At 54.5% G+C, this 18,727-nt stretch overlaps 7 protein-coding genes across 7 annotated transcripts; 2 read left to right on the forward strand and 5 right to left on the reverse strand.

The window, feature by feature from the left end:
- Positions 1-577: 577 nt before the first annotated feature.
- On the reverse strand, positions 578-2,553 carry E0L32_002171 (uncharacterized protein; the record flags this gene model as incomplete). Its single annotated transcript, XM_031136332.1, has 4 exons — positions 578-584; positions 644-992; positions 1,090-1,805; positions 1,880-2,553. The coding sequence occupies 4 exons, from the start codon at positions 2,551-2,553 to the stop codon at positions 578-580; spliced, it is 1,746 nt and encodes a 581-aa protein (XP_030989279.1).
- Positions 2,554-4,018: 1,465 nt separating this feature from the next.
- On the reverse strand, positions 4,019-4,414 carry E0L32_002172 (uncharacterized protein; the record flags this gene model as incomplete). The annotated part of the gene is made up of 1 exon (XM_031136333.1): positions 4,019-4,414. One exon carries the CDS (start codon positions 4,412-4,414, stop codon positions 4,019-4,021), a length of 396 nt encoding a protein of 131 aa, XP_030989280.1.
- A 721-nt stretch (positions 4,415-5,135) lies between these two features.
- On the forward strand, positions 5,136-7,560 carry E0L32_002173 (uncharacterized protein; the record flags this gene model as incomplete). The annotated part of the gene is made up of 4 exons (XM_031136334.1): positions 5,136-5,608; positions 6,401-6,764; positions 6,970-7,254; positions 7,426-7,560. The coding sequence occupies 4 exons, from the start codon at positions 5,136-5,138 to the stop codon at positions 7,558-7,560; spliced, it is 1,257 nt and encodes a 418-aa protein (XP_030989281.1).
- A 316-nt stretch (positions 7,561-7,876) lies between these two features.
- Positions 7,877-10,611, reverse strand: E0L32_002174 (uncharacterized protein; the record flags this gene model as incomplete). Its single annotated transcript, XM_031136335.1, has 3 exons — positions 7,877-9,526; positions 9,666-10,179; positions 10,322-10,611. The coding sequence occupies 3 exons, from the start codon at positions 10,609-10,611 to the stop codon at positions 7,877-7,879; spliced, it is 2,454 nt and encodes an 817-aa protein (XP_030989282.1).
- Positions 10,612-11,649: 1,038 nt separating this feature from the next.
- E0L32_002175 (uncharacterized protein) lies at positions 11,650-13,687 on the reverse strand (the record flags this gene model as incomplete). The annotated part of the gene is made up of 8 exons (XM_031136336.1): positions 11,650-11,990; positions 12,055-12,184; positions 12,237-12,773; positions 12,837-12,964; positions 13,156-13,257; positions 13,315-13,346; positions 13,408-13,548; positions 13,620-13,687. 8 exons carry the CDS (start codon positions 13,685-13,687, stop codon positions 11,650-11,652), a joined length of 1,479 nt encoding a protein of 492 aa, XP_030989283.1.
- A 754-nt stretch (positions 13,688-14,441) lies between these two features.
- E0L32_002176 (uncharacterized protein) lies at positions 14,442-16,013 on the forward strand (the record flags this gene model as incomplete). The annotated part of the gene is made up of 6 exons (XM_031136337.1): positions 14,442-14,834; positions 14,902-15,021; positions 15,097-15,466; positions 15,557-15,652; positions 15,724-15,809; positions 15,879-16,013. The coding sequence occupies 6 exons, from the start codon at positions 14,442-14,444 to the stop codon at positions 16,011-16,013; spliced, it is 1,200 nt and encodes a 399-aa protein (XP_030989284.1).
- Positions 16,014-16,322: 309 nt separating this feature from the next.
- On the reverse strand, positions 16,323-18,638 carry E0L32_002177 (uncharacterized protein; the record flags this gene model as incomplete). Its single annotated transcript, XM_031136338.1, has 1 exon — positions 16,323-18,638. The coding sequence occupies one exon, from the start codon at positions 18,636-18,638 to the stop codon at positions 16,323-16,325; it is 2,316 nt and encodes a 771-aa protein (XP_030989285.1).
- Between the last annotated feature and the right edge of the window lie 89 nt (positions 18,639-18,727).

The following is an 18,727-nucleotide window of genomic DNA, read 5'->3' on the forward strand; positions in this document are numbered from 1 at the left end:
TCAGATAATTTTTGTTACGAGTCCCACTGCGTAGTGAGCTGGGTGTGGGTGTGTGTGTGGGGTGCGTCTCCTCTCGCTTCATATCATAGCGGGCGTTGGCTTTGGTTTGGGCCGGTCGTCGCTTGGAAAGCTAGAGCGAGCTCGGAGAGTCACGGCACGCACACTCGGATCAGATAAGTATTTCACGTACGTACACCCGTGGACCCGGGAGGGGAGGGGGGGCATCCCTGCTCATCGTGGGGACCAGATGGCGAAATACTTTCCCAAAATGCCGCTTCACCCTTTGTCTGAGTGCTCAGGATAGATGTACTGGTACCGCCAGTCTCACACCTTGGCATCTCTGGGCAGTATTCAGGTCTGCATTGGCCTCGACTAGCTTACGGCTATCTCGGGAAGAAACGGCTCAGTTCTTACGTTCTCTGCATGTGCCAAAATGTCGTCTGTGTGGCAAGCATTGGGATGGCTTCATTCCCAGCTATGATGCGGCTTATACAGCTGCAAAAGCAACAGCCAATGTACTTTCTATTCGCCCTTCCGTTTTATCTACCCAATATACTATGAAAGTTCTATCTATATCTTACTCGCTGCGTAATATGTCATGATGATAGCTGATCCCAAGTAACCCCCCTCTATGTAGTCTTACAACTTGGCCCTGCCAGCCCTCTCGGCGAGGATCTTGTCGCCCAGCTGGGCCATCTCAAACTTGCGCACCTTGCCGCTGCCCGTCAGCGGCACGTCGGCCGGCACGCCGTCGCGGCCCAGCCAGAAGATGTGTGTCGGCGACTTGTGCTTGCCGAGCTGCCGCATCACCCACTCGCGCATCTCGGCGTCCGAGGGCAGCGATGCGTTGCCCTGGTCCGGCGCCGGACCGAGGAACGCGCCGACAACTTCGCCGTAGTGATGGTCCTTGAGGCCAACCACGACGGCGGTGGCGACGGCCGGGTGCGCGACGAGTCGCTCTTCGATCTCGAGAGGATAGATATTCTCGCCGCCTGTAGTGATGAGTGTACCATGTCAGTGAAATAGCCCCATGTTATATCGGTCCTTTGGTGGCAAAACCAGAAGAAGAAGGAGCAGCGTCAATCTCACCTCGAATGATGATATCCTTGAACCGCCCAGTGATACTGCAGTACCCCTCGTGGTCAAACACGGCCTCGTCGCCTGTGTGCAGCCACAGCTGCCCGTGTTCGTCGCGCACCATTACCTCGGCCGTCTTCTCCGAGTTGTTCCAGTAGCCGGCCTGCAGCTGGTACCCGCCGATGCACAGCTCGCCCTTCTCGCCGACGGGCACGATCCGCCCCTCGCGGTCGACGATCTTGGCCTGCGCGTGCGGCATCAGCGTGCCCACCGTCGTCAGGCGCCGCTGCACGGCGTCGTCCGTAAAGGCGTTGAAGCACGTCGGGCTCGCCTCGGTGAGCCCGTAGCTCGACGTGAACTCGCGCATGCCGAGCCGCGACACCATGAGCTCCATGAGCCAGCGCGGCACGGGCGCGCCCGCGACGATGCCCGTCCGCAGGCGCAGGCGCGCGGCGTCGAGCCCCGCGGCCTCGGGCAGCGCGAGCAGGCTGTCGAACATGGCCGGGACGCCGTGCAGCGCCGTGCAGCGCTCGTCGACGACGGCGCGCAGCGTCGCGCGCGTGTCGAACACCTCGGCCGGGTAGACGACCTTGGAGCCGTGGGTCACGCAGGCGAGTAGGCCGAGGACGAGGCCGAAGCAGTGGAAGAGCGGCGGCGGGCAGCAGAGGACGTCGTCTGGGCCGAGGCGCATGCGGTCGCCGATGAAGCGGGAGTTGTTGACGAGGTTGCTGCAGTCGGGAGTCAGTACAATACAGATAGGTATTGGATGAAAGAAATCGATAAAGTGGGTGGTGCAACTGACTGGTGTGTCAACATGGCGGCCTTGGGAAGACCAGTTGTACCGCTCGTGAATTGCAGGTTCACTACACTGTACGGCAGAACGCGAGACTCGACGCGGGCGAGCTTGCAAGGGTCTTCTTTGGTGCTGCTGGCAATCAGGTCGTCGTATGTCTCGTAGCCGGTCGAGTCGCCGCGGATGATGACGACCTTGGGCGACGGAGGCTGGCCGGCCAGCTCCATGAGCAAGCGAGTGTTGTCGAGGCGGCCGATCTGCTTGGTCGTGAAGAGCACCTTGCACTCGGAGAAGCGGAGCGCGTACTGCGCCTCGGTGGGCGTGTAGGTGTTGTTGAGGATCACGAGGATGGCGCCGAGCCGGGCCACGGCGAAGAAGACGGCGGCGTATTGCTCGCAGTTGCCTGCCATGATGCCGACGCGGTCACCGGGGCTGATGCCCATCGACAGTAGCGACCGCGCCAGCAGCCGGCTCTGGTGGTTGAGCTCATTGTAGGTCCACCGCGCGCCCGTCCAGGGGATCACGATGGCCTCCTGTGTGCCGTAGTGCTGGCACTGTAGATCGAGCAGTTCGCCGAGGGTGAGGTCGACAAGGGGCGGGTCGACGGGCCCGTAGAGCAGGGAGAGCTTCTCTGTTTGCGGCAGTGGCTCACCCAGAGCCGGGATGGTCTGCTGGAGAGCCATGGTGCGTCGCTGTGTCGTCGAAAGGTCTCAAAGCTCAGTGCTGCTTAATCCGAATGCGATGGTCGAATCGTGATGATGGTCTTATCGATGGCTGAAGCAGGGATTCTTCTCTCGAAAGACGCAGAGGCACAACTGACTGAATCCATCCTCCTTTCATCTTTAATGATTCTTCACCCAGCACACACTGCAGCCCAACCAAGTCTGCCCTCGGCAGACCTGTTCCCGGCCACCATCGTTCCCGCACACCAAAGTCCGCCTCAAGCCACGCTCGGCACCATGACCCAAAGCGACACAAGGGCAATGCATCTAGAGGATATTGCGGGCTTGTAGCGGTACTTTGACCAGGAGTGTGGGTAGTGGATGACGTTGTCGTAGCCAATGGGAGCATCTAATCTGATCTGATGCATCTGATAAGATTTTTTTTCTCGTGCCATCAGGACCGGGTGCAGGGGTGGGAGGCAGGGATGGCGTCGTTCCATGGTCTCCGAATCGCCCGATACCGGGTGCGTGATTTTGGTCCACTTGGGGTTTTTTTACTCCATTCTAGCTCCTTCTTAGTAGCAGAGCAGGGCTGGGCACTTCAAAGTGAAGAGCATCTTCGTGATCACCGGGCGAGACGTGATGGCGAGCGCAAAACCAATGGTAGGCAGAAGGATGATGGATGATGACCTTCCCCAGTGGCCACGAGACGTCAAGAACTGATGTGCGTTCCACCACACGATTGGCGAAGGATCATCAAGCATAAAAATTGGATCCTCGACGACTTTTTGCGGCGCAGTACATGTTGACAGATGTGACGTGCGATGTTTATTTTGACAACCTCTTGGCAGAGAACTAAGTGCATTCTGCCGCACGCCTATGTTCAGGATAACACGAGCTTGGGGCTTCTTTTGTAGGCAATCATGGTAGAGCATATATTGTTTCGTAAATGGCCCATTCCGGTCCCAATGTCGTAGCGCTGGGCTGAACTCGTCGATGAGTCGGGTTTTGAAGCCCACGATGAGGACGCGTGGGTTTGTCTCCGCTGCTCCCCGGACATTAGATTGGGCTAGAGAGAGGGAAGGCTTGAATGAGAATTTCCCAGATGAAAGGGGCTAACCCGTTCTCCTCTCCCGAGACAAGCATCGGCATTTCCTGCCCGCCACACCTTGTGTGTTTGCTTGTTTGGGGCCTCAAGCACACACTATCCCACATCGAGCTGTTGTCCCGATCCAAGTGCCGTTGAAAGGTACATTCAGCCGCACTTCTGAGATGCCCAAACAAGCCTCCCAAGCATTTGTCGGACTGTGTATCCTCGCTAGGCACGGCGAATGGTATTCATTCGCCTTCGTGAATCCACTCCCGTCGAGTAACCCCAACTCTCCAGAGTATCTCACTACGTTTCTCCCTCTACTCTGCTTAGGTGTCTCCCCTGCTCGCGGCTTCGGATGATGCAGCAGCGCATATTCCATGGTCCTGGAGGCTCTTAGTCGAGTGCCCAAACAGCCCATGCCAAGCCAAAGTTGACCAGCGGCAACCAGTACTTGAGCCCGGCTCTCATCTGGCTCCAAGCCCCAGCCACGGTCAGAAAGCAGCCCAGCCCGAGAGTGCCAGACATCGCTCGCGTAGCCGGGCTGAGCAGCAGGATGCCCTCGGTGATCATGAGGGCACCGACTACCAGCATGTGCAGCCGCACCGTCTTGGGGCTCTGAACGTCAGTGAAGGGAAACACCGGGCTAGGATGAGGCGCTGTCTTGATGCTCTTTTGGAAGATGCGCTCGTTTAGGGCCGAGAAGGGCACGGCAGACACTCGTCCGAGGCCGCCGAGGACGTATTCGGATGCGAGCACGAGTGCTAGTATCGTGTGGCCAGTACTGGGCATAACGATTACTAGAGCTGGGGGCTTGGTTGTGTGTGTCTGTGGGAACAACTTCGTCTGCCGCGATGTGTCTGTGTTGTGATCTGGCAAGAGGTTTAACTAGCAGAGGTGGCACGCGCGTAACGTCATCAACTTAGGTAGCTTCTTCTGCTGTGTCCAGCTAATTAGCGTGTGTCTGTCTCACCCAGCGTCACATGCACCGCCGAAGTCAACAGTTATGCGCGGCGGCGTGCTTCTGTAGCATGATGACTTGTGCATACACAATATTTGTCACTGGTATCATGTTGAAACTGAACTGGAACCCATGCTAGGATCTTTGTGAGTCATAGCAATTTCAGTTGGCAAGCGTTGGAAGAGTGAAAGCTAGCAACACAACTCCTCACATGCAGTAGGTGACCACGGTACTGAGTCGATATAAATATCCAATTGACAATCGACAGTAAGTGAGTTATCAGCAGAGTTATCAAGGGAACCCCTTGAAGAGTCATAGAATGGCGCGGTCGAACAACTGCGCATTGTTATCTCCGAATACGGGATTTTGGCTCCACCTGTCGAGTCGAGTCATCATTTAGATCCCGCCGACGAACATGTCAATAAAAAGGCGCACGCATCGTGTCCCTTGATAGCGCCAAGCGATTCTTCACGGATCTCTTGTCTTGAATTGAATCGTTGCATAGACAAGACAAGACAAGACAAGGAAGCGCACCAAGCAAGATCGTTCGCCATGTCAGCGTTTCCAACACCTCACTCGTCTTCCCAAGGTCCGAGCATCACAAGGGCCAAGACGGAAGATGTGCCGGCGATCAAGGAGCTGATCACGGCCGCTTATACCAAATACGTTGAACGCATGAACCAGTTACCGGGACCGATGCTGGCGGACTACGTCAAGCTCATCGAGGAAGGCAAGCAAGACGTGTTCGTGCTCACGCGAGAAGAGACGGTCGTGGCGGCCGAGGGCGAAGGCGCCGACACCAAGTCGAGCCGGATTGTGGGCTCGGTCGTGCTGTCGAATCTCCCGGACGAAGACGCGATTGAAGTGAACAAGCTGGTCGTGGACCCCAAGGTGCAGCGCTCCGGGTACGGCAGGATCCTGATGGACTACTCGGAGGAAGTGGCCAAGGCGCGCGGGTTCAAGGCCGTGGTCCTGTTCACCAACGTCAAGATGTACGAGAACATTGCCTACTACTCCAAGCTCGGGTATCAGGAGACGGGCAGGCGGAGGGCAGGCGGCTACGATCGGGTGTATTTCAGGAAGGATCTGCAATAACGGCGGCGCAGAGGGATTTATCCTTTCCTTCTCGCTAGAGTCTCGGGAGGAATATTATAGATTAATAGAGGACATAATAGAGGACATAATAGAGACTGTTATAATGACGATCTCCCGTCGGCGCGCGGCATCACTTTTAATGCCCGTGTGGCTTCCATTTGCTGAGGATGGAATTCGGGAAGCGATTGAGGGCGCTGGCTGATGGCTGTCATGGCGATAATAGCCGGACGAGACAGAGCATTATTGAGAACCAGTCAATAGACGAGAGATCCGAAGCCACCTGCGTGATGGAAGGACAGTAATTGGGTCCTTTCTTGGCCTCTACCCGGTGAGAGAACATTGTATCGCGATGGACTGGACCTTTCCCTCCTCGGGCTCTCTCGGCCGGCTGTGCCGAGGTGATCGTCACGTGTCGAAAGCGCGGAATGGGAGATGGAAGGCTCAGGCCACTCACCGCCTTCCTCTTAGGGACGCGGGTTCCATGCGGGGGCGGGGCGGATAATGACAGGCAGGCCGAATAGCGCTGATAGACAGCCCTGATTCTTGCTTTAGCTGCTTCTCCAGCGCGGTGGATGGAACCGCTTCGAATCCTGTGCCATCGATCCTTTCGGGTCCCTCCCAACAACAACAAAACTGTCCCAGACCTTTGCTCTGTCTCTGTCAACCCCCCACGTCGCGACCCGGACCCAATTGCTATGTTCACTACTGCTACCTGTGCATAGATCTAGACGGACACTCGGCGACATGATAGAGGAACAGGACCGCCAGACTGGCCCCGCGCCGCCGCGGCTCAATGGCGGGGGTTCCATCCCCGACGCCGCCGCCGCCGCCGCCAGCCGCTCCCTCGAGCACGTCTGCCTCGAGCTGCGTGACAAGGTCGACGCCTTCCTCAACCAAAAGGCCAGCACGCCGCTGCTGTCGCAGGTGCAGGACCAGCTGCGCATATCAATAGGCGTTGTGGAGGACGCTCTCAACCGTTACGAGTGCGTCAATGGCCGCGTTCGCATTCCCTCCCCACGAACCGCTGTGCTGACCCCCATGCAGGCCGGAACAGCTCGCGATAAGCTACAACGGCGGCAAAGACTGGTTCGCACACAGCCCATTCCGATAGATTGCACCTGCCCGGAGAATCCTGACTGACTTCGAATATATTCTTGTGCTACTGATTCTCGTTCTCGCGTGCATCGGCCGCCACTTCTCCTCCTCCTCCCCTTCCTCCGCGAACTCGACGTCGACCTCACCCAACAATATCGACACGAAACACAAGAGCAGATTCCCCTCCTCGCTACAGGCCGTCTACGTCGTCGCCGACCACTCCTTCCCCCAGGTCGACGAGTTCACCGAGTCCACCGCGCGACAGTACCGCCTCGACCTGTGTCGCTTCGCCCTGCCCATGCGCCAGGCCCTCGACGCCTACCTCGCCGAGCGGCCCTCCGTGCGCGCCATCTTTGTCGGCACCCGCCGGACCGACCCCCACGGCGCGAACCTCAAGCACTTCGACCCCACCTCGGCCGGCTGGCCCGACTTTATGCGCGTGCACCCCGTGATCGACTGGCACTACGCCGAGATATGGGCTGTGAGTTGGAGCACCATTGAGAACAGACGGAGTATATACTGATTGTGGGATATGTATATGCAGTTTATACGCCAGCTAGGCATACCATACTGCTCGCTTTATGACGAAGTACGTTTCTGGACTATGGTTAGGTTGTGAGGAGAGTGCAGACAGCTGACGACAGCAAATTAGGGCTACACCTCCCTCGGGGGAACGACCGACACACATCCCAACCCCCAGCTCGCCAAGGCCGGCGCCGGCGGAAAGTTCCGGCCCGCTTACGAGCTGGTTGCCGACGATGAAGAGAGGCTGGGCAGAGATGCCTAGGTATGGAGGGTTGGAGTGCCTCTATTTATAATCTCTTTGCATAGAACGATAGACATTGTCAATGGCATTTGCATGATGGTCTCTGATTACACCAACGCAAGAAGGGGATCTTCTCGAATCAGAAATGTGCAGCTGACAGCCAACTATCGGTGGTATCCACAACTGGCCTTGACTGCGGATCGGCATCTTCGTCTGAGACATAGCATATCTACCTCCTGACAGGTCTCTGTCATAGAATTTAACCAGCACCATCTCAAAGAATAGTTCATGGCAGCTGCAACAGATCATGTATATACATATAAGATTCTAAATCAGTTCATTCAATGCAGACCTGATAAGTATCTCCGTCTAGCTTGAGATGTTTGAACATGTCCTCGGACCATGTCTCCAAGTGGCAAGCGATAAAGTAGTCCTCCTCCGTTGGTCCTGCTCGCAGCCTTGCCTCCACTTCTTGGCTAGTTGTCCCAATCTTGCCAGAGTTGTACAGTCCGTAGAAATCAAGCTTGTCCTTTAGTTTAGACCATATTCCGAAAGTGCTGTCGAACAGTTCTTGAACTTGGCATCGAAGAACAAGTCTCTGTGCGTAATGTTCCCAAGACACCACTGGTCGAATTATGGTAATGTCACGCCAATGCCGAGTTTTGCCCTCAAGGCACCACTCCCACACCAATAATGGCCCTGTTGACCCGGTGTACAAAGTGCTGCACGTCTCCCAGTCACGCTGACGAAACCTGAGCTCAACATAGCGCTTAATATCATCTTCCCCACTGCGGGACCTGTCGTCGACAATCTTCGGTTCGAGTTTAGGATCAATCATGCTCAGATAAAGATCCTCGGCTGCGCTATCATAAACATCAGCATATCGATCTTCCTTGCGTGCCTTTGCGCCCTCGATCATTGCCGGCAGGAAAGTCCATGTTTCTTCGCCACCCATGTTTCGGCCAAGGGCTTGTTTCATGCTGAGCCCGGGTGGCTGACTAAAGAATTCCCCAGCATGTTGAAGAGGTTCGTAGAGCCCAGAACTCTGCAAACAGTCGAGCGCCAAGGCCCAGTCACAGTCACGTATCTTGTACAATGATACGAAACAAACAACGTGAGAGGAGGCCAATAATTTGAAACGTCGGGAGCAGCCTATCCTTCGAAGAATCAAGTAGATCAGAGGTTGTGATTGTCCCGTATCCAAGACAAAAGCCTCATCTTGCCCCGGTCTGACAACCCCGCATATGGAGTTCTTGGTTGCCATGTACATTGCCCTCCTTGCATGCGAATCCTTGTCGACAATCGGTATCTCGAAAAGTCCAAAAGCCCCGGAATAGCCGAGCAATTTGGGACGAGAACTAATGGTGGTTACTTTGGTGAGGTTGATCGAGAGTGCTCCGGTCTCGGAGTTGACAGTTGCTCCTAGGTGCCACGGACGTGTTTGGCGAACTTTCAACCGATATGCCCTGATTTCCTTTCCATCATCGGTTTCATAGGTGTGCTCAGGATCATCCATGTCACAGCGTGGGTCATCGTGTCTTACAAACTGAACGATGTTAGCATCTCTTGTCCATGATCGAGCCTCCCGTACGGCTACAAGGAGTCGATTCATAGTTAGTTGACTGTTGAACAAGTCAACCGTCTCTCCGCTCTTTCCAGGAAAGGTACACTCCCAAGAGGCTTGTGTCCGCCACCCGGGTACCCATGACGGCTCACTCCCTATAGGACCGCAAGCATTCAACAAGACCTCGGTCTGATGCTGAATGAGGATACAATAAGCAAAAAAGCCAATGAATATGTGTTGATGAGAAAGGTCATAGCCTGGTCGGAGGTCGATCTGATTAGATTTGTCCTGGCAAAGACCAAGAACAGCGTGCAGTCGATCTCTTAAATCGCTGGCTTGAGACTGAGACGTAAGGGCCATGAGGCTACAGAGATTTCCGCTTGGTAATAAGCTTCGAGAGTATGTAGATTTAGCAATTGACGGCTACAACATAACAGTGAATATAGGGTGGGGTCTGAACTCTCTCAGATGACATTGTCTGCTCCTTGATGACAGTCTGCGCAAGTGGAGAAGGTCAAAGGGAAGGCTAAACCCGAATTGAAATAGGAGAAACAGGACTCACCCTCTGGATATATGGGGCAGCCGTCCGGTCCCACTTCAAGCCGTATTCCTCGAGACGAGTGAACATGGCAGTGTCAGCCCAAAAGAGCTTGTCTCCAATCGGTATGATGGCGCGGGGGGGTAAAATGAGCTCTTGAATGACCCAGAGCCGGCTGAAGTATCGCCGTTCAAGCAGCTGCCGAATGTCAAGCCTTCCTGTTGTCGAGGATACATGAAGGTGGGCTGAGGTGCTAATCTCAAGCTCTTCGAGACGATGGCGAGGAGGATATCTGTCCTTGGGTTGCGCAACTAGGTCCTGACCTAGCCACACAAAAACCCTAGAACATCCCTTGTATATCTGACCCATGATCGAGACCTGGCTGTCTCGTTCTTGAATGTCGTCCTGATTGATGCAAATGGCATCGACCCAGACTAGACGAAGACCTCGTGTTGGGCGCATGTACCGCAACATGGCCCAGCAGTTCTGGGTTTGGAGGATCAAATCCCAGTATGTTCCTACGTAGACAGGCTGACAGCTTTGAGAGAATCAGTATGTATGAACACTGGTATTACTGAGGGCAGCATGCAGTCGATAGCAATGGCGGCAAGTGTAACAGAGGGAAAAAGAAATCCACAAGGCACAGTTAAGATGCCTCGACGAAAGTAAGCGGAACTCACGGAGTAGAGACATTATTTTCACCGCCCCATGTGTACGAACTTGCCTCATACTCAGGGCAGTCGTCGTGGACATAGGTCTCGAGAGAGATGTGTATTGCGTTATCATGGTCCACAGCAGGAGAAATGCAAGCTAGGCGAAACTGTTTAAGGTCAAGAGACTCGGGGTATATAGCGCATTTCTCCATCGGGCTGAGGCCGTGAACCGGAGCAGATGCAATACTGGACGTCTCCCGCTCTGTGGAGTGTTCTTTGGGGCGACCATCGCCTGACGTCTTCACGCCTGTAGTCATAGCTTCCGATTTGATATATGGAACTGCCTCTGGCCAGCTAAGATTGAGCCGTCCAGGTGGCTCATCGGGTATTGCAGGTGTGAACGAATTTTTGGCGGCGGCCGTGGCTTTCAGTGTTTCAAAGAGCTTTGCTGACGAGGCTCCGCACGACTTGCAAGCAGGTTGTCCTCCAGGCCCCGTAGATACATCTGGCTCCAGGCAGGTATCGACATGCCAACGATTCATACTGCTATGTGCTCACCCAAGGTCTGGGACTCAGAACAAAGTGCTATGCAGCAGTCATGATCTTGCCCAACCCCGGAGGAACATTCGGCAGCGAAGGCCTTGAGGCAACCAACATGCACTATCACGTGCACCTGCAGGGCATCTCCATTTCATCCAATCAGCTGACGCAGTTATCTGGCCTATCACAGAGGAAATCGCGTGTCCTACAATAGTAGCATTTTTTTGCCTACAATATGCTCTTAAGAATGTGTGGATCTGGTTGTCAGAAATGGTGGTGGGGTTGCTTCAATTAAGAATAGCGGTAGGATTGTATTTGCACTTACGGTGACGATGTAAGCGAAGCAACTTCTCCGCCCACAGACGTTTACGGCCGCCTCGCAGTTTGATCCTGGTCAGTAATGGTTGCGTTAAGGGAACGGTTTTGCATCAGGCGCTCATATTAACCACAGAGCGCTTGGTGAGAAGGTTAGCACTCGAGATCCAATCAAATGCTCCCAACACACCATGGCAAGCAGGCACATCAAAGTGCTGAGACACTTCTTGTAGCACTCGCTCAGTGTCTGCACAATACAATTCAGTAGGTGTTAACTACTATATCGATCAATGGACCCTACATCTATGTGCAACTTCCCCCACTAGGCACATGGTGCGCCCACGAATATAGCACATTAACCTTCACTGTTCTTGCAAACGAGAGGTGGTAATAAGCTACCGCATTGATACAACATGGATCTGTTGACGCCGACCCCATCACAGCTCCCAGCATGGCATATCTGGAGAATCGCCTCCCCATGCCATCTCCATTCTCTCATACTAATATCCATCATAGCGCCAACACATGTCGACTTGCTCTTGAGAAACATGGTGCTTGCGCATGACATCTGCCTGCTGAACCGCCGTCCCGGCGAGTTTCTTGTTGAGCCGGCGGACCCAGAACTTGTAGCCCGTGATGGAGAAGAGGAAGACGATACCGCAGGCCAGAAGAGTCCCAAACGCCTTGTAGTACTGTGGGCCACCATCCTTCCACAGGTACGAGGTCCACACGTTGGACAGGCCGCCCAGACCGTTGATCAGAGCCATGCCCAGCGCGCGCTTCGTGGCCGGTCGTGCCATGTGAATGCCGTTGGTCTTGTACAGCATGACCTGAGGAGCGACTGTGTTTTCAAAAGGATCAGTCCAATGTTGCGAGGACTGATGAAGATGTCAGTAGCAACTCACCAGAGACAACTGGCATCAAGCACATGGCAAAGTAGCGAGAGCCCACATTGGGGGCCAGCATGCCGAGGATGTAGACCGGGGTCGAGGCAATGAGGTTAACAACAATGATGATGTAAATCTTGTTGTAGCGCTGGAAGAGGACTTAGCATCAGGCAAGGATAAAGCACAACGGTAGGACTCACGTCTGACAGAAATGAACAAATGTAATATCCAACCATGGCGACGACATACGGTGGAACTGTCAGCAGCAAGCTCTCGTACTTTCCGAACTTGAGCGAGGCGATGATAGAAGGGAAGAAGTTGAAGACCGAGCCCATGGCCTGTCCCATACCACCGCACCAGACAAGCAGCCAGAGCTTCTTGTCCGAGACAGCAGCCTTGAGACCATCCCAGGCAGTGGCCTCTTCGTGCACCTCGGCAGATCCGCGTTCGTTCTCAAGCCGCCAGACAGCAAGGTCGCGCTGCTGAGGGTTGAGCAGGCGCGCATTGTGAGGAAACTCGGGCATGACCACGGCGAAAGCCATGCCCAGGCCGACCGTCACAACACCTTCGACGATGAAGAGCCATCGCCAGCCGGCGATGCCGTGTCTGCCCTCAAGCGTCAGGCAGGCGGCGGCGATGAAACCGCCGAGAGCTTGCCCGAGAGCTTGGAACATGAACACACCACCGATGCGCTTGGCCAGCTCTTCCTTTTTGTACCATGCTGAGAGGAAGTAGAGCTATCAAGGTGTCTGTTAGCATTTCTTAGATGTCTCTCTGCCTTTTTTCTGAACATCACTCACGGCACCAGGGAAGTATGCAGCCTCGGCGATACCGAGAACAACTCGAACGGCGTAGAGTGCTTCTTTCGTCTTCACGGCGGCAGTGCAAGCCGACACAGCGCCCCAGATGACAGCCATACAGCAAATGTCTGACCCTTGATCAGTATTGGATCCAATGGCTTGGGGCTTTTGTCCCAGAGGGTATGAATTGGCTTACAGAGGCCCGGACGAGGGATACGCGAGACCAAGATGTTACTCGGAAATTGCATCGGAATATAACTGACTGTGTCAAGGGCATCAGCAGGCTATCAAGGTTGAGGGCTAAGGAGCGTGGACGTACCAAACAAGATGGAAATAGCGGTAGCGAAATCTGTCTCAGACATGTTGAGATCCTCAGTAATGCCGTAGACGTGGGTAGCAGCCAGACCAGAGCGGTCGACATCTACAATCGATTAGCTTCACATGTACTCCCCGCAAGATAATAGACAGAGTAACTCACAGTTCAGAATGTAGAGAATGCCAATGATTGGCCTGTGCCGCACCAATTAGCATTGCTTTCAGCTGAGTAAGTGTTGACCCTTGTTGAACTGACATAACCACAAGGTCGACCTTGCGGACCATCTTTTTCTCCATCGCGGCCAGTTCCTCATCGCTCAGGTTGGCGATGCTCTCAGGCTTAGGCTTGGTAATTCTCGGCTTGTCGAAACATTCGCCCTTGGCCGTGTTGTCCTCACTATCAAAACAGAAGCCTAAGAGTCAGCAACTTGGGCTTTGTCTGTGCATTATACTGTGACGGCCACTCACAGGTGGACGACAGGAGAGATTTGGTCACCATCTTTACTCGGCATTCCGGACGCAACTTGAGGGGCCATGGCGGGGAGGCGAGAGGGCGTGTAGTTGTAGCAGCAACTAAGGAAGCAGAAAAGCGGCCATGTGTTGGGACGGAGGTGATGTTATATCTCTTGTCGTGTATCCTCCATCTGGGCAAACGCGCGGGCTATCAGTGTCATGGCTGACTGTCGCGTATCCGATGGCAGATTAGCGGAGCCGATAGATCATTTCGTGCATATCTACCCCCAGTTTCCCCAGCTTCAACCCCCGGTGGTCCCATGTATCACCAGGTCATGGGATCAACCCGGCCTGCGGACGCCGCCATTGCGGTACAGTGACAGGAGGCGGAGGGTGTCGGCCGGTTACGGTCGGCTACGCTAATATGAATTCGATACAACAAAAGTACGGGGCCCCGCGGGGTTTCCCCATTGTCATCGGCTACGCTAGAGGCACTCGCTCTTGATGTTGGGCGGTAGCCTATGGCAGGTTGCCTCAGGGTCAGCGACGTGCCGGGATGCCGCTATGCGAACCAATCGCTTACTAGGGCATGTGATCTACATCATAATAACCCCAGGATTGGCCAGACGGACCCATGTTTATGACAACGACAACGAATGCTTGTGAGCAGGTTGCACAGCGATGGGCCGATGATCGGGACGGATCCTTCATGCGATTGCGTATAATATCTTGTTCCGGTGTCGAACACCATGCCCGAGCGTGAGGGGGCCCTCGTCTATCATATCCCCATGTTAGCACCGGATACTGGCCCATCTTGCACAGCATAGATCAAACACCATGGCCGTCACCATCACCAACACCGTTACGCCTCTGCCCAAGCTCAAGCTCAACACTGCTGGCAAGGATCCCATTCCCAAGTGGGTACCACCGCCAGAGACCCAGGAGGACCTCGAGTGGCAGGACCTGCGCGTCCTTGACCTCGCGCTCCTCGATGGCACGCCCGAGCAGCAGAAGCAAGTTGAGCAGACATGCAAGGATGCTGTCACCAACGAAGGGTTCTTGCTGATCGTCAATCATGGCGTCGACGATAACACCATGCAGCGCGTCTTTGACCTTGCCAATTGGATCTGCAACGGGGACGCCATGAGCGATGAGGATAAGAAGGAGTACGAATGGGACCGTGAGAATGGAGACTGGATGGGCTACAAGCCCCCCAAGGGTTGGGGTGAGGTAAGCGAAGGATCCAGAAAGTTTGTTTTGACTGGTGTTAAGAATCCCATAACTAATGTCCGAGTAGAAAGGGCGGGAGGACTACGACCATATCGAGGCGTACAACTTCTACGGCGCATGCTGGGAGAAGAACCGCCTCCCACCGAAGATCAGGCCCTATGCCGACGAAATCCTGGCGTACGCCGATGTAAGTTCAAGCCACCCTCGTCACAACAATCATTCAAGGAGGCTTTTAAGGCTATGGCTAACGTACTCTCTCTAGCACATGCATAACCACGTGGGTCGTCGACTATACCTCCTCCTTTCACGCATTCTCGGTCTGTCCGACGAGGCCCTATGGCAGAAAGTTCCAGGCAAAAATTCCATCTTACCGCACTCGTCCTACTGTCGCTTCCAAGTGTACCACCCGCTGAAGGACGAGGACAGAGCGACAGCTGATAACATCTTGCCCAACCACACCGACCACGGCGCTACGACGTTCCTGCCTAGCCAGCCGGTCAGCTGTCTCCAGATCCTGGGCAAGGACCAGAAGTGGCGTTGGGTGCCTTACCGGAAGGGTGCACTCGTCTGTAACTTGGGCGATGTGATGGAGATCCTGTCGGGAGGGATCTTGAAGGCGACGAGGCACAGGGGTGAGTTTGAGTTGAATGCCTGCAGCAACACAGAAGATTGCTGTCCAGAGTGTCATTTCGGCATTGCTAATCCATCAAATTCTACCACAGTGTGCAAGCCTCCTGCCGATCAGCAAGGCTATGAGCGAGTCTCGGTCTGCTCATTCAACCACGCCGACCAGGATCTTGCCTTGGAACCACTTGAAAGTATATTAATTCATCCCAAGTCATTCTTTTGTGGAACCTTCGCGATTGCTGACCTCTATCCTCGTCATTAGATGCCCCCCTCATCAAGCAACTTGGAGTACAGCGCGACTCTGAGGTGTACGGCGCGTTCTGTAAAGCGATGGAACGCGGGGAGAAGGTATGTCACATAACTCTGTGTCCTAAGAGAAGGAAAGACAGAGAACAGATGACTGACGATGTTCCACAGATTCCCAAGTTTGGCGAGTGGAAGACACTGCGCAACAAGAATGCCCAGGAACCCACATCCAAGTTCGTAGAGATAAATGGTGTGCCGCACAGAGAACACATTGTTGGTGGCGTCAAAGTATATCGCCAGATCTAGACTATGACCTCGAGGTCAGAAAAATTCTCCATTCGGGTGTGTTAATAATTGTGAACGAAGCCGGAGGAGAGGCTGAAAATGTGCTCCATGTGTCCTTGACCAGATGATATCCTTTAGGATTTCCGTATAACATATCAAATAGTTACTTAGTCAGATTGAGCAAATGCTACTGCACGCGATTCTAATGCTCTGATCGGTCCAACTTGAAATCTGTGCCAGTCTGTATCCTAAATATCGGGTGCTCACTGGCAAATAAGCTGGATGCTATGCCATACGCTGCAAATAACCAGAAAAGACAATCTGCATGCTCTACACAATCTTGAAAGTCTCAGGCTCTTTCACTCCCTGTAGAAATTGGCCCTCCATCACCCCATCGCAATAGGCCTCGCCCAGATACGCCCATACAGTATCCTCCATCGAGTCGTCAGGGAGGACTCGGGGTGACAGAATATGCGGGACCGTCGCACCAAACAGGACGACCGCGACGTCGCCTTTTTGAATGCTTGCGGGACCTACACCGACGTAGCCTCCCTCAGTGATGAATAGATGGCGGTCGCGGTTCCGGAACACAAAGTCCAGGTAGTCTGACAAGTGTCTAGCAACGGCGCGGTCCGGATTAAGTCCCGTGCGCTCGAGGACCTCCTCCCGATTTGGTGGGTGGAATCGCAGTCCGCCATATCGTCTCTTGAGATACAGCCACTTGGCCGTCAAGGATACTCTGGCTGAGCTGAAGAACAATATGACCATCTCCCGAGCGAATTCATAGCACCCTCTCAACCATCGCATGGAACCGGTCACGGGGTCGGTAGCGCATAGGTGAAGGACATCCGTTTCGCTAGCGTGGGCCCAAGAGTTGATGTTTCGAAAGATATTCGAGAGGGAATGATCTCGGAGGAATTCATCGGAAGTAATGAGTCTTTGTCCCAGTGTGGAGGCTTGCTCATAAGCTCCTTCGAGATTCTCATACGCCGTGGTGCTGTCGTACCCATACCGTGTGGCCATGTCCTTCGCCGTCAAGTCAAAATCGGCAAGTCGAATAGCTGCCAGTCGGCGCAACCTATGATCTGTTGCGTACGGGAATGGGCAGCTCGGTATGTTGCTTGCTCGGAGCAGCATATCATCTGCTTCAGAGTAGAACCTTTTGAGAGACTGATACTGGACATTGTCGAAGTACGGCCTTTCAAAGTCTTGCAAGATAGTCGTGCTTCCGATTTGCATTATCTTGCCGATGACAAGGCCAGATACAGATAGCTGCCTTCTTTCTCGATCGACAAGTGGTAGAATGGTAGGCATCGGCCCTCCCGCTGAGTATACGGGCTTCTTGAGATTGAGATAACCGCGAGACATGCTCAAGTCGGTCGACCAGTCCGGTACCCACGTAGGCAGCCCATCCCGACTCTTCGGGAATTGAGAAAGCGACAAAAAGTCCAGGTTCTGACACACCGCCAGCGAAGCAAAATCGGTGAACACGCCATTGCTGTGGCTCGTGTCGCCATCGTTATCATCATACCGCACCGCGACAGTGTTGTAGACTTCTTCGTCAGCCGCCAGCCCCAACACTCCGAACAAGCGGTCTTCCGCCTTGGTGCAGTTGATCTTGTCGCTGTCGACGTTGACGTTGTACTTGAGCATGATGTCGTAGTAAGTCTGCTTCTGGCCGAGCTCATGGATGGCCTTTCGCTCATGGAAGATGCGGTTGAACCTCTGCAGCAGCTTAAAGACGAGGTTTGCACGGTTGACCTCGTGCTGTGAGACTGTTCCCCTTTGCGTGCGAATCCAGTTGCCGTTGTAGAATGTGAAAAATGCGCATGAGCTGCGAAGACACTCGAAACACAGTATCCTAGAGCCACACAGGAAGGTCACGTTGGGTGCAAGGCAAGCTTCCTGGATGACCCAAAGACGGTTGAACCATGATCTTTCGAGGACGTGGATCATGGCCTCTTGCGAGAAGCGGCGCTCGAACTTGGCGATCAACGCCAGAAGGTCGTCCCTATCCTCTTTCTTCACGCCCGTCAACTCGATGCTGGGATCGGGATCCAGCACGGCGTCATATATCTCCATAAAGTGGCCTTTGTTGGGACCTATCAGCCGACTCATGACACCTTCCTCGTTCATCTCCCTGGCCATGTCGAAGAAGAGATCGGAGAGGGCGGTGGACGGGCCCAGCCAGACCACCACGCGCTGGCCCCGTGAGTAGATCTCCCCCATCAAGTGAACCTGGACCGCCTTCTCGTCTCCGTCGGACTGATTGATACATATCTGGTCGACGAATATGGGGCGGTCCGTCACGCGATTCGCGACGATGGAGCGCAGCGCTGCTTCGAGCGGTCTGTGAATCCACATCACCCGCTTCTGTTGACCTGCTGTCTCAACGATGACCCGCCGATCCGGCCGCGCCTTGGCACCGACACCCCAGCTGTATGAAAGCGTGTCATACTCGATGGGGACCGCTGCGCCGAGGTCGGCCTCGATGATCTCGACGCGCAAGGTGTCGGAGCAGATGGGGAAGAATGAGCGCGCGGGCGGCAGAAGTCTGATGAGCCGGAAGACCCGAGGCTTTGCTGCCAGACTGGGATACTGGAACTCCTCAGAGTCCCAGCAGCCTGGGAATGGCGCCAGAGCCATGTTGCGTGCGGCTAATGCATTGCTACGTACTGCGAATTGCACGTCGTGACAAGTTGAGGCATCTGTCCTTCAGGCGACAAGTCCTCGGA

This window comes from Thyridium curvatum (assembly GCF_004353045.1).
Source record: "Thyridium curvatum strain D216 chromosome Unknown NODE_8_length_716436_cov_74.480370, whole genome shotgun sequence".
NCBI lineage: Eukaryota > Fungi > Ascomycota > Sordariomycetes > Thyridiales > Thyridiaceae > Thyridium > Thyridium curvatum.